We start from the raw sequence: 15,269 nt of genomic DNA on the forward strand, positions 1-15,269 counted from the left end.
ACACACACACACACACACACACACACACATTGTACAAGACCCTAGGTTGATACTCCTTCCATTCAATCATCCACATTAGGCTATCAAACTTCAAGGTCATTAGTGCCTATCATGGATTCACCATTCAATACCTTGGAAAGCAAGTAAATACATGTAACAACCATCTTTGTTCAACACACATTCATGGTATTTTAGACAAAATTTGGTTTCAGTAACATTGCAAAAAAAGGTAAAAAAAAAAAAAAAAAAAAGAAGGTAAATGAAAGAGTAACAATTTAAAAAAGCAATAATGACCCATCCTTGGGATTGGTGGCACTTCTTCATTCAGAGACACAACTGTCTGTCACCCTATAAAACCTGTTGAGGTTTGCCTTGGGAGAGGAAAATATAGTAGAATAGAAATTGAGTAGATATAAGTCCCCCTTGTCTTGAAGTTTTTCTTATCATGTCTATTCAAAGTCATGTAATGTACTCTATCTCTACAGGCCTTAACACCTATTACAACCATTTCTTAATGAGAGTTGGGAGATAGGATGTGGATAGCATAAAAACTTCCATCGGTACAATGACTACCATGTGAATGATTCATCTTCTGTATATGACTTAAACTTCTCCCAGGTTAGCTGTTTTTAGAATTCTGGTCCGGACATTCATGTTTTTTTCTGAAATGTCGTCATGGAGTCCATGCAGCATCTTGAGGGTTGAGCTAACAGCTTTTCTCCACACAGGGGCTGTATCCGCCCACTGTCTGAGGGGCCATGGGGTGTGTGGTTGGCAGTGGGTACTGGAAGCTGATGGGTGTTGTTGAATGATTCAGAGACATCATCATTTGCCTAAAATAAGAGAGGTTTAGTTCTCTCTCTCTCCATATTTTCACTGCACACCCCTCCACCCTCAGACAATATCAAGAGACAGCAGCGTGTCTCCATTGGCATCTGGCTCTCACTTTGGATCTCTCTTTTTTTCATCCATCCCTTTTTCCTTTTTTCTATGCACTCTTGTCCCTTTGATTTGATAAATAAATAAAAGCTCCACTCAGGGGCACCTTCCACACCAACACTTCCCCATGCCTTTGAAAGTTGAAAAAAAGCTTAAAAATAAGTTCTGCCTTTTGCTGAGAGACACAAACAAAGATGTGTTCTGCCTTGGGTTTAGTTTTAATTTTGTTTTGTTGTTTTTAAAAATTCAGTAGGGGGCAAGCATTTCTTATTCTCCCTTTTTAAGTATGCATTCATTATGTTTTTTGGGATTCATTTCTGTTGATTCTTTTAATTACATCCCTTTACTAGTTGCATTTTGTTGTTCTGTGTCTTTGAAGGGGTCAGGTTAGGGTGTGTTTTGGGGGTTCTTACACATCTCTACAGGATGGACTGTCCGTTCTACACAGTTTGAAAGGCCTTGGTCTGGGCAGGGACCATGAGGGTGGGGGGTGTTGGCCCAGAGATGTTCCTGGAGTTGAATTTTGGGGTACCAGGGGGCTCGGGGGTCTTGGATGGCACCACTGTAGTGTAGGCCGGGGGGGATTGCGGGAAGCCAGGGGGCTGTCCATTCTCCTTGAGGGCAGCAATGGCTGGGGGGCGGGGGCGGTGGCCACGGGCGGCACTGTTGTGCACCATGGACTGTGTGGAGGAGGCACCGGAGCGCGAGCTGCCAGAGCGGGATGAGGACAGAGAGTTGGGCTTCACCAGCTTAGCCTTGGGAGCCTCTGCATCCTCTCTGTGAAGCGAAACACACACAAGAGCTGCTTAGTGTCATCTGGTTGTGGACCCAAACTAACAAACAAACAAAACACACACACAAACACACACACACACACACACACACACACACACACACACACACACACACACACACACACACACACACACATACACACAAACACAAACAGACAAACTGTAACATATTCTGAGGTAAGCCAATGGAGAAAAGTCTTACACAAAAATATAAAGGTCTGTTGCACTGCTATACCTAATACAGTACAACCTGGGTCTAAAATCTGGTGTAAAGACAGGATACCACACATATATATACACCAGCAAACCCCACCAACCCCCACCTCAGAAGGCTGTGTCACCTAGGCTGAGAGCACCTTGGAGGATCTACTACGTTGCTAAAAAAGGCATGTAAACAGGAAACACCTCCTCATGCCTGCATTATTTACACTCAGTCATCCCCCATACCAGATACATTATTCATCCTTAACACGCAGCTACACAGCTTCAGCCTTAATAAGCAGCTACACAGCCTCTAAGCTGTGACAAAACATGTTGCTTCTGTTACAAGCAGTGCCATTAGCAGCCTGGAGGCCTCAGTTTACCCCCCCGACACACACACACACACACACACACACACACACACACACACACACACACACACACACACACACAGATTGTTGTTTTGCCCAGGACATTTTTACTCCAAAAAGAGAAGGACAAATAAATAGAGACAGAAAGGAGAGGGGGAACATATAGTAGTTGTATAGTAATGGTATAGGAAGTGCTGACCTGATCTCATTTGGAGTCTCCTCCTCCTCGTACTTCTTCTTTTCCTTCTTACGGAAGACCAGCCAGATGATCAAGATGAGGATGAGGACAACAAAGGACACAGACACCACTGCACCTGCAACAACCCCCAACACACCCATCCCGTGAGCATCTGTAGAACAAGATGGAAAGGTTAGTAAACATGTGTACAGTACACTTGCACACACACAAATCTGACTTTTTTTTTTAACAATTTACCCTTCAAATCCTGAGCCTCTCTGGAAATCTATTAGTGTGACATTGAATAATAACCAATTGCCACTGTTTTCGGTTACTGAGGTGGGGGGGTTCAAAGGCTGTTAGAAATTACACTCATCCATCACCTTCGCAGTGTGGTGCAAAGCATGCCCTCTCTACTCACACTGCATGGTGACTTCAATGATGCAGTTTTCCTCTCCCACGTCATTGCTGGCTGTGCACTTGTAGAAACCTGTGCTATCCTTTGTCAGGTTCCTCAGGGTGACGATCTCTGGGTTCTTCAAATCTGGAGAGATAGACTGTGAGTGAAGGTATGGCTAAAGCTGGAACAGCTATGAGGGTCAAGGGTCTGCAGAGTTCATTTATTTTTCAACTCCACTATTCTATTCCCATTCCATTCAATTCCATTCTACAATCTTTAAGTAAAGGACTAACAGTGACACATCGATTGTGATTTGTGAGGGTGTATTGAAGCTGTATTGATGGGAGTTAACCCAGTTAAACCTGTCTCAGGTCGGTGTGAGTGTGTCAGCTATGATGGATCAGGCTTTGTGGGGAGGAACAGAGGAGACAAACTGGCAAATGTTTATCTTGGCCTCAGTGAGATTGGATGTACTCAGAGCACACTAGTGATTGAAGACGGGAGCCCATCGCACTGGGACAACTTGGGGTACTGAGAGAGTTTGTCTGGCAGAGTGATCAAGCTTTACAGGGCTACAAGCCGCTTAGTCATCCCAACAACAGCCATGTGATATTACCTTTCACCAGACCGATAAATGATGGCTAACGTCAGTGTGTTTTATCGCCAATGAAAACTAATTAGACTGAACAGGTGTTGTTTCATGGAGGTCATTAAGTTTTGGGCTTTTAGCTGGGCACGTGCCATCGCTAATGCCAGTTGAATGGGGAAAAAAGTGGCAAAACTCAAACATAATGGAGGTTTGTTGTGTGCCCATAATGATGTATGTGTCTGTGGAAGGGATGATCAATGGAGGAATTGCCACTATCAGTATTTTTGTATGCAGTAAATCCATCCATTACAATTTGGAGGCGGTTTGAAAACATATGGGTTGGCTGAATTAAATTGAGATATTTAAGGTTTTAAAGCCCAGCAAGTGAATGGCATCAAAGGTATTAAATCCGATTCACAAATATGAAAACATCTCCATCTCTGCAGCAACATCCTCCGCAATGTGTGTTTGTGCTGGTCCACTCACCTATCAGTGCCAGTGGGGGTAGTTTCCCTACACTCTTGCCCTTGTCCAGCACTCTCCCCCACTTGTAGTTGATGGGGTCCGAGCCGTCACTGGACTTGCAGCTCAGCTTGACGTCACTGCCCTCCAAAAGCTTGCCTTCCGTCCAGCAGCTCGGCTTGGAGGGCTTCACTGTGGAACCAATACAATAGTACTGAATCGTACATTGTATGTCTCATAACTCTAGTGCATAGGCAAATTGTGAATACAACTATGTTGAACATGACTAAAGTAAACAAACAAGCAACATCATAATGTTAATGTGAGAATAATGGCTTACAGTGGAAAAAAAAGATGCAGCTTGTATGGAAGTCATTGCTGTGGTCAAGAGTAGTATCAGAGACCCTGGGCCAAGATCAATACGTCACCAAAACTTGGCGACAAACCCCTGTAGACTATAGTATGCACATCTACAGGTCAGCAGTCCGACTTCTCTAAGTCCTATGGCCTGGAGGTGAGTGAATGGCCCTACACTAAATCCTAAGGCTCCTTTGGAAGAGCTTCTCTCTCTCCATCCCACCATTTCCTCCCTCCTAAGTGGACTTGTGAACATTTTGCTTGTGTAAGGGATATAATGAGAGGGCTGAGGAGAGTATAGAGGCTTCTGCTGTACATTTCACAGCTCTGTCAAGGCCAGTTAGACCTCTCTGCAGCAGGAACAGTCTGAGAGCTTGTATGCACACACACACACACACACACACACACACACACACACACACACACACACACAGACACACACACACACCCACAGGCCCAGGCCCAGCCAGCAGCCAGCTTCGTCTCTCAAAATCTAAAGTGTCACCGCAAAGCTGAGGGCAATTTGTAAAAATCGAGGCACTAACTCACTGAAATGCCTTTATGGAGGAGAGGGGAAAAAAGAGAGAAAAAGGATTAAGACTGTTCCATTAGAGAACCAATAACTGCCCATTCAGCTAATCTCCCATGGGGCCTTCGTTCACTTCCACTAAAGAGCGCTGCACAACACTAAAACCATGTGCAAAGACATTTTTGGTAATTTGGTGTCACCACGAAGTGCATCTGCCCTGACCAACACAAGATTTGCACCAATATAGGCTGGCCAGTAAATGGGAGTTTTCAGAGGAGGTGCCAAGGGGAGTTCACATATTCAAACACTGATGATGTTCCATGTTAAATAATTTGCAATAGGCAAAAATAGACATTTATTTGATCATAACGGCAGCAGTTGTCGTCTATTGGGGATAATCATTCATAACACCAATACATCCTCTATAAATATGGGGAAGTAGGCCTAGTGTATATACTTGCATTATTACATTCTGTAAGCATTATATTGCAAGAAGAATTTCTCCCTTCCCACGCTTATAATAATAATAATAATAATAATAATAATAATAATAATAATAATAATACAACACATTAAAAAGAATAAGAGCAATCAATTAAAGGCTACTCTATAAAAATTAGTTTTAAGAAGATATTTCAAAGAAAATACCAATCTTGCTATCTTAATATCATCAGACAGGTCGTTAGGGGCCCTAATGTCACCTTTTGTCTTCAGTCTAGACTCCAGAATTGCCAGAAGGGCCCTGTCTGAGGATCTTAGGCTGCGCTGAGGCTCGTAGGGGAATGAAAAGACAAAAATATAGTCTGGTGCCAGACCCAGCCGAACCTTAAAAGTGATCAGTAAAATTGAGGTCAGCATAAAAAATCACCCCGATATTTCAAGCTGAAGATTTCACAGTGGCAGACAGACAGCCAAGACTGTTCTGTATTGCTATCGTGGAGATTGGAGGGCCAAATATGACAACCTCAGATTTACTGTCATTCAATTGTAAAAGGTTCTGGGACATCTATTATCTTTCAAGCAATCACTAAGAGAAGCTAAACTGGATGAATCATTGGGTTTAATGGAGAGATATAACTGGGTGTCCTCCGCATAACAGTGAAAGGAAATATTGTGTTTCTGGATAATTTGGTCTTGTGGAAGCATGTATAATGAGAATAAAATTGGGCCTAAAATGGAGCCTTGTGGCACACCAAAGTTCACTTGGGCTGAGACACTTTCCAAGACCAACTGTCTGCCTGAGAGGCATGAAGAAAACCATTTTAAGGCAGTGTCTGTAATCCCTACACAATAACTAAGGAGGTTTATTAAAATGTTATGATCAATTGTATCAAAGGCTGCACTAAGATTATGGAGAATTAAAATGGAACACTGACCTGAATCAGCTGCTAAAAGTAGGTCGTTTGTGACTTTAAGTAAAGCAGTTTCAATGTTATGACCGGGGCAAAAACCAGATTGGAACTTTTCAAATAAATAACTCCTATTCAAATGGCTAGTCAGTTGATTATAGACAACCTTCTCTGTATAAAAAGGGGAGTTTAGAAATTGGTCTATAATTGTTTAAAACAAATGGGTCCCGGCTTTTTAAGAAGCGGTTGGACATACTTAGTAAGGCGGTACTGAGCCAGTGGACAGGGAGCTATTAATAATAGCCAAAATGGTGGGGCAGACTGTTTACATTACTTCCTTTAGTAGTCTAGGGACAATATCTAGTGGACAAGAAGAGGATTTCTTTGTGATACAATCTTGATAAGGGTTTCATCTGATACAGGAACAAATGAATCCAGATTTGCCTCCAATTGGTAAGTAACAGTCGGGTCATGTATGGGAGGGATGATCTGGTCTCTGATATTTAAAATCTTTCTAAAAAAGAATTGCTAGAAGTTTTCACTTTCTTCGGGAGAATGGTTGATAACCTTGTTTGATGGGGCATTTACAATTCTGTCGATAGTACTAAACAGTATTCTTGGATTATGAGAGTTTTCGGAGATCAGATTACAGAAATATTTTTGTCTTGCTTTCTTTACAGAAGCATTTAATTCCTTAATCAGATCCTTCTAACGAATGTGGAAAATGCTGAGTCTACAGACCTGACATTTTCTTTCAGCTTTTCTACACTCCCTTTTTAAGGCACAGGTACTTTCATTTAGCCAGGGAGTGGCTCTGTCCACCCCTTTTTTCTTGGTCTTAAATGGAACCACAGAGTCTACGGTTACCTGACACATACTATTAAAACTATTTAACAGATCAACAGTCTAATGGGAGGGAACAGGAGCAGTTGAAGGAGCAATACTGTTCAAAAAGGCCTCTGAAAATGTACTATAGCAGAGTAAGAGAAGCGAGAGCGAAAAAAGAATATCCTGGATAGTGGATGCCAAGTGTGGGATGTCATAAAGACTGAACAAGATCAAATGATTCAAAGAGGTTAGTGAAATCAGAGGCCAGTGCATTTGAGGGCCAACAAATATGGACATTAAAGTCCCCTAATATACACTCACCGGCCACTTTATTAGGTACACCTTGCTAGTACCAGGTTGGACCCCCTTTTGCCCTCAGAACTGCCTTAATTCTTTGTGGCATATATCCAACAAGGTGCTGGAAACATTCCTCAGAGATTTTGGTGCATATTGACATGGTAGCATCACGCAGTTGCTGCAGATTTGTCAGCTGCACATCCATGATGCGAATCTCTCGTTCCACCACATCCCAATTACACCACCACCACCAGCCTGAACCGTTGATACAAGGCAGGATGGATCCATGCTTTCATGTTGTTTACGCCAAATTCTGACCCTACCATCTGAATGTCGCAGCAGAAATTGAGACTCATCAGACCAGGCAACATTTTTCCAATCTTCTATTGTCCAATTTTGGTGAGCCCATGCGAATTGTAGCCTCAGTTTCCTGTTCTTAGCTGACAGAGTGGCACCCGGTGTGGTCTTCTGCTGCTGTAGCCCACCTGCTTCAAGGTTCAACGTGTTGTGCATTCAGAGATGGTCTTCTGCATACCTTGGTTGTAACAAGTGGTTATTTGAGTTACTGTTGCCTTTCTATTATCTCGAACCAGTCTGGTCATTCTCCTCTGACCTCTGGCATCAATAAGGCATTTTCACCCAGAGAACTGCCGCTCACTGGATATTTTCTCTTTTTCTGAGCATTCTCTGTAAACCCTAGAGAGGTTGTGCATGAAAATCCCAGTAGATCAGCAGTTTCGGAAATACTCAGACCAGCCCGTCTGGCACCAACAACAATGCCACGTTCAAAGTCACTTAAATCACCTTTTTTCCCCATTCTGATACTCGGTTTGAACTTCAGCAGGTCGTCTTGACCATGTCTACATGCCTAGATGCATTGAGTTGCTGCCATGTGATTGGCTGATAAGATATTTGCGTTAACGAGGAGTTGAACAGGTGTACCTAATAAAGTGGCCGGTCAGTGTACAAACTCCGTCATACTTGGGCATGATGAGGGACAAAAGCTCAAAAAACTCTACAATGAACTCCCTATTCGCTTTTGGACACTACTATTGATTGTAAAGCAGAGCGATTAAAATGAGGAGAAGTTACCAAAACAAATAGAGGAGCATTTTAAATCACTTTTGCCTGGCTTGGTGAAAGTGACAGAAATTCGGGGGAGTGGCTTCGACTAGAACGGCAATGTGTGCATTGTCCAGCAGAGCAGTAAAAAGAGCTTTAAAGTCTGCCTTTAGGAGCTCTGACTGTCTAGTTCTGATGTCATTGCTGCCCACATGCAGGCTGGGTGGAGGTGCTGGAGCGAAGGGGGGTAGGCTGGAGTTACATAGCTCCAACACCGGTGGCTGAAACCAAGGCTGAAGGTGGGTTTGCCTCCCTGAGTGCCTGCCTGCTTTCTGGCAGGCTGTGGGCCGGGGGTGGAGTTGGAGAAGGCCTCAGCCACGGGTCCAGGGACAGGTGTGTGTGGGGGAGGAGGAGTTCACAGCTTCACTGGTGATTCCTTGGACTGGCAGGGTCGAAGCGAAAAGGGGTGTGGACTGAGCCCAGCTGCACCAATTAGGATGGTAGCGTCAAACGTATCTTGTATTTTTTGTATTCTTTTAGAAGTGCATTGCTGTTTGAAAGGGTCTTTATCTGCCTATGAAGTTAGATTACTATTTCCTGAAGTTCAGCAAAAGGGTGCACTTGTCGCATACAGAAATATTGATGTAATCCTCCTTGACTGTGACTATTGAAAACATTTAGCAAATTGTCTTGTTTTATCTCACAAACGACACTTCAGTACATAAAGATTTTACTTTTTTATTATTTATTATTATTATTATTATTATTATTATTATTATTAATAATAATAATAATAAAAATAATAAAAAATAATAATAATAATGTCTTACATGTATAAAGCACTTTCCATTATACAAGAATAATCTAAAATAAAGATAAAATCAATCATAAAATAAAGATAAAACAGAAACAAAAACACCCCCCCTCAAAAAAACAAAAACAAACATAACACAAAAACATATTCTAAAATCAACTTTGCTTGCTGCATCAGCATGATTCAAGATTTGTTAACTGCACCAGTGCAGCGAACCCATTTGATGGCTACAATGTTTCCAATTTTGAGTTGCAGGTGCATCAGTGATTCTCTTGTCATAAGTCCACCACACTGCATGATTGTTGGAACCATGCACATCGTTCACTTAACAGGTTCAAACAATGCGCTACAATGATCCTGCAATGTATTTCTTTTGACGTTGAATATTATCCACGATTGCCAGCTACCATAAGTAGGCCTACAATAGGCTACTGTAATAACAACCATACAGTCCTGATGGGGTTTACAGAAAGGAAACAAAAAGGTGTGACATGATATAAGTAAATGCATGTTGGCAACTGTAAGACTACACTGAAGTGGTAGTTAATTATGGTTATGACTGGGGGTTGCAAAGATAAAATAGAATTGCCTATCTATTTAGGTTGAATTTGGCACGCCACTGTATGCCTGTTGATAGCTTAGATTATGATATCATAGACACTTCAGCTTGTGGTTACATTTGTTGTCTACAACTGACAGTATGGGCATTTATTTGACCAAAATAATCATCCAGTCCAACATTTAAAGTGAAACCCTGATTGGTGAGAACAATGGATGTTTTCATATCATATTAAATGATCCCCACCCACTCATTGCCCACTCTGCCCATACACTAACTGAAACTTTGCTGAACAAAATTAACAATTTAGCGACCATTCCCACTAAATCTTAGTGTTGCAAAGTGCTCTTTATTGGAAACAAATTGGGGCCCATGAAGTTTTCATAAATTGTCTGGTTTCTGACATTCAGAATCATCTAATTTCTCTAATTTCATTGAACTTCTAGGCATTGTGATATTGCTGCTCACCACTTGCTGTCTGTCCTTCAAAAGCTATTTGTCTATTCAAGATATGCAGAGACACATTTACCACTAAGCCATTTAAAGCTAAGCCTTTAAAAAAATCTGCCAAGCTTCTGTGTGTTGGGAAAAAGACAAAACCCAAACAAACAATACAAAATGGAGAAAAAAACCAATAGTGTCCTTGGTCATAGTTATGAAACCTGACTGGTGTCTCAGAACTGAAGTATTAGATCATTTCAAGTATGAAATCATCATAAGTTAACTTTTATATCTTTATGCAGTTTATGCAATGACAGCTAACTCTTTTTCTTATCAAGGGGAAAATAGTTGAAGTCCAAATTCTGCATTATCTTTCACAAAATTGGCAGAGGTCAACCCACAATGCCATCCATTCTTTGACATGCATGAACACACAGAAAATGTTAAGTGGGCTTTACTCCACCCCACACTTCAGGGTATATCTCAACTAAAAAACAAGCATGACAAACACAAACAATAGCAACTGAAAAATCAAATCACTGCCTTCTGAAGCAAATTGAATCATATGATCGGTCAGCATGACAGAGGAAATGTGCTGTGCTAATTTGCCATTGATTAGCAGTGTGAGAGCAGACTCACCGAGCACTATGAAGTTGACCTGGCTCCAGTGGTACTTCCCCCCAGTTTTGACCTTGCAGTAATACTCCCCAGAGTCGGTCAACAGCAGGTCACTGATGAGCAGGGAGGCGTCTCCGTTCAGGTAGTCCCCTGCAAAAGACAGCCGACTAGCCTCACTGGTCACCTCTTCAGTGTACACTTGGCCCCCGAAGAAAGTGATGATCTGGAATTGGGTGAGACATAAAGAAAAATACAATCTAGTTATTTCATTCTGTCTTTATTTATTTTTCTTTCTTTCTTTCTTTCTCTCTCTCTCTCTCTCTCTCTCTCTCTCTCTGCCTCTCTCTCTCTCTCTCTCACACACACACACACACACACACACACACACACACACACACACACACACACACACACAGACACAGACACACACACACACACAGCTGTCACAGCAGCATATTACTCAAGGCTAGTGAGAGCCTGCAGATGGGGACTGCTAAATGCTGGTGCCACAGCGCATCAGTGCCACAGGAGCTGGGTGTACCTGCTGTGCTTGCAGGTGACAACTGGCCACACACACACACACACACACACACACACACACACACACACACACACACACACACACACACACACACACACACACACACACACACACACACACACACACACACACACAGCCCTGCTACAGGCACTGTGACATGGCCCAGCACCTGGGCTGTGTGGGTCATGTTATTGTGCATTAGCCTTAGGGCGCAATTCTGCTGTGTTCATCAATTTTGAATGTTGAGTGTACACTTGTAGGTGTGTGTATGTTTGTGTTTGTGGTGGTTTCAGGGAATATTCTGAGCATATGTTTATGAGAGGGAAAGTGGGGGACTGCCAATGGCACCTGGTCCAAGCATAGATTTTTTCTTATGATGACTGATGTATAGATGATTCACTTACTTTAGACAAATGTACTTTGTAAGTCGCTTTGGATAAAAGTGTCTGCTAAATGTCAAAATTGTAAATGTAAATGGGACTGGATGGTGTGGAATGAAACACCCAAGAGTTTCTGTCTGTGGAGAGCCTAAGGAAAGGGGCCTCAGGGTTGTCACCATAACTAGCATTAGCAATAGCAACCTCCAGGTTACCAGCAGTGATTCTTGTCCTTGCAATGACTCTCACCTCTGTGCCCCTGACACATGTAGCCTGGACACTCAGTAACAGAGGCTAAATGTTGACAAGCTGCTCTCTTCCATTTGAACATGGCCTCCCAGCGCAACAAAATAATTATTTATTCATTCAGCCACAGACATAGTCTCGTTCCTAATGACATTTTCAGACGTTTGATTTTAAATTAATGACGTCTTCAATGTTAACTCCCTGTTAAATATTCAACGGGATGCGCCAGCCCCTAAGAAGTATCAAAGTGTTTGACATTTGTTTTCCCATTTCTTCCATTTCTACTCTCCCCTTTCTTGCAGAATTAAATCTTGAAATACTAATCAACAGATCAGTGTGCTAACAAATTACTTCCAAGGAGAGAGGAAATCTCTTTCACAATTTCAAAATCTCATGGTTATCACATACTACATTTCAATAATAAAAAAAAATAAATAAAAACAGAAACGTTTGAATTCATTTTAAGACTAGGGTAGATAATTCAACCAGGTAATAGGATGTATCCATTGTTATTCTATTTCCAGCTGGCAGATCTGATGCTGTCTAATTCAATTTTCAGGGTACAATCCATCTAGGTATTTTATTTTCACAGCTGGTGTGATGTCCATTGATTTCTTTATTTAGTTACTGGGTCTCAGGTGGACTTTAAGCAAGAGAAATCTGCTTAATACTCTATATCGATATTTTAACACATCAGGGAATCTGAAAAAGGCCAACAGATATAAATATTTTTTTGTTGCAAAACACAGAGCATGTGGTGTGGAGCTGGGAGAGGGTTGGAGGCAACTGTGGGAGGTAGAAGTAAAGGACAGAGCTGGTTTAAAGCTAAAAAACAAGTTGGGAACATTTTGTGGAATAGTGTTCCATCGAAAAACGCACTGGAGAGAAAGAGATAGAGTGTGTGTGTGTGTGTGTGTGTGTGTGTGTGTGTGTGGGCATGTGTGTGTGCGTGGGTGCGTGTGTGGGTGTGTGTGAGAGAGAGAAATACAGAGAGAAAAAACAAGCAGCTTTCTTACCACTCTCTGCTTGGAGTTCTTCTGCAGCAGCCACTCGATGTCAAGCGACTGCGCGTTGGACTGCCAGAACTGATGGTGGCATGGCAGGGTGGCGTTGTCCCCGACAACCTTCTTCATTTCTGTCTGGGCACCAGCCGTCAGCAGGCTCAGTAGCACTGGGAGAAAGAGAGACCAGAGTCACTATCAGAGAGGAGCCACCAGACAGAAAACACAATCCATAGCCCCTATGAGACAGGGAACAGAATCAGTCCTAATGTGAGAACCCAGAATCAGGACCACAATGACATGGGATCCTGAATACGAACCATAATAGGACAGGAAACAAACATTAGATAGACATTAATCAGAATTACAATGACAGGAACCAGAACCACTTTGAGAGAACAACTGCCTGGACTATGCAGATAGTTTTTAATCAATTTTGCACATTATAATGTAAACTTTTAATAATTTGTGTTGTATTTCTGTGGATTTGTGTTGTGTCTGCTGTAAGCCACGGAAGCTGAATACAAATGTCAACTTCACAAAATCAGAGCCATGAGACCAGACCCTGAGACAAACTTTCCCAGATCCACTGATCTGTAGGACAGGGTGTGGGTTACAGTAGGCTCAGTAGCATAGAGTGTGGGACTGTCAGAGCCTGCTCCGTATCAGGGGTCGCAGGGCTAATTTATTGGAGGATGCTGGACAGCCCAACTGGCTTGAGTGGAATTAGGCAGAGGCGTCAGGGGGATTTGCAGAGGGGTGGGGGGGGGGAATATGATTCCCCCCACCTGGTGCAACCGAATGCAGCGAAAACAATGCAGAGACTCTTCAGCTCCATTGGGCTTACTCGCCCAAATGCAACAGATATTTTTGTTGCTTCAGCATCAACTTAACTACCGTGCTGAGTGCGCTCAGAGCCGGGCTCCTGAGAGCTTTAAATAGAGTTACACAAATACTTGTTTGAATACAGTATGTCCTGGTAATATTATGACATCTCCTTTTCATTGATGTGTGGTATGTTGCTGAATAGGTGCTGAGTGCTTCATTAAATCCCCTCCCTGTTCTAACTAAATATACAGCATGGTATACATACTTAGACAAACCATACACACTCATGGGCCTGAGTGTGTTATGTCTAGGCTTGAGTGATTTAACAGACAGCCACCCACTGAAAGAATGCCTTTGTGCTCGGTCAAATGTTGTTAAATGTTCCACAGACGACCAAATGTGGTCAGCGTTAGATACCTGTCTCCTTGTTTAGTTGCCGTCCTCCAAACGCCCAACCCATACAGTAAGTGCTCTGCTCTTTAAAGTGAGACAAGGGATGTGGTGCAGGGTGGTGTATTGTAATTACAACTACATATTCCAAATTATTTCTCACAGTGATGACATCACTCTGTGGACTGCAGCTCTTTAAGTTTCCTCCACTTTAACAATACTTGCCATAAACCTGGGCTCTGCGCCAATCACTCATATCCATCTGAGTCACGAACCAACCCCAGATGCCCTCTCTGACTGGCACCCACCACCACAGGAGGGCACATTACAGTGCGGGACTTCTGTGTGCTCCATACGACCTCAGTGACAGAACAAATTAAAGAGGTCCTCTTGCACTCACCCCCTGCTCAGCACAAATCATTACTCAGCTGAAAAAAGGGCCACCTCTCCAGCCAAGGAGCTCCCAGCCCCTGAAGGTATCCCCCATTCATGACTCTTTAATGCAGCATTTGCAGAGTCATTCATCTTATGGGCTCCCCGCCGATATTCTTTTTGTCAGGGGAGGGGAGCTAGAGAGAGAGAGAGAGAGAGAGAGAGAGAGAGAGAGAGAGAGAGAGAGAGAGCTTGGGCACAGAGGGTTCTCTCCTGCATAGGCATCTAATCACTTCAGAAGGGGGGGGGGGCAGAGGAACAGGGTGAGGGGTGAATGGATGGAGTGGGTGAATGAATTGGGGTGCATTGGGGCCAGTGATGGTGGTGGTGGTGGTGCCTGTTTCTGCTTTTGGCCCAGGGCTGTTTAAGCCTGGTTGTCTAATCAGTGCCGCCCACACTCGTCACCCCCCGGCTGAACCCCCTACTATGTGCACTAGGGCTGATAAGAGCTGCCAGCCTTTCACCTCTCCAGCTCCCACACCTCTGCCAGGGGACTCACAGGCCACAGAGGGGGAGTTTGCATGGGAAAGATACAATGCAGGCAAGAGATCAAAGCTGGCATTCGGAAAGTTCTGAATGGTGTGTGTATGCAATTAAGAATGTAATCCTATATTGCCCCATTTGTTAGCCAACTTAAAACGACCTTCGAAAAACTCACTGAGATAT

The 15,269-nt window shown here is 43.0% G+C and overlaps 1 protein-coding gene across 1 annotated transcript in view; it reads right to left on the reverse strand.

Annotated features, from left to right (window-relative positions):
- Window positions 1–1,379: 1,379 nt before the first annotated feature.
- Window positions 1,380–15,269, reverse strand: part of clmpb (CXADR like membrane protein b) — a gene marked incomplete at its 3' end in the record, with an annotated part of 68,949 nt that continues 55,059 nt past the window's right edge. Inside the window, exons 2-7 of the mRNA XM_083695239.1 lie at window positions 12,969–13,123; window positions 10,810–11,011; window positions 3,959–4,126; window positions 2,905–3,027; window positions 2,505–2,655; window positions 1,380–1,716 (exon numbers count right to left, since the gene is read on the reverse strand). Of these exons, the coding sequence (XP_083551365.1) occupies window positions 1,380–1,716; window positions 2,505–2,655; window positions 2,905–3,027; window positions 3,959–4,126; window positions 10,810–11,011; window positions 12,969–13,123 (1,136 nt within the window). The remainder of the gene's footprint in view (window positions 1,717–2,504; window positions 2,656–2,904; window positions 3,028–3,958; window positions 4,127–10,809; window positions 11,012–12,968; window positions 13,124–15,269) is intronic.

The sequence above is a fragment of the Argentina silus genome (genome assembly GCF_951799395.1).
Source record: "Argentina silus genome assembly, chromosome: X".
NCBI classification, from domain to species: Eukaryota; Metazoa; Chordata; class Actinopteri; order Argentiniformes; family Argentinidae; genus Argentina; species Argentina silus.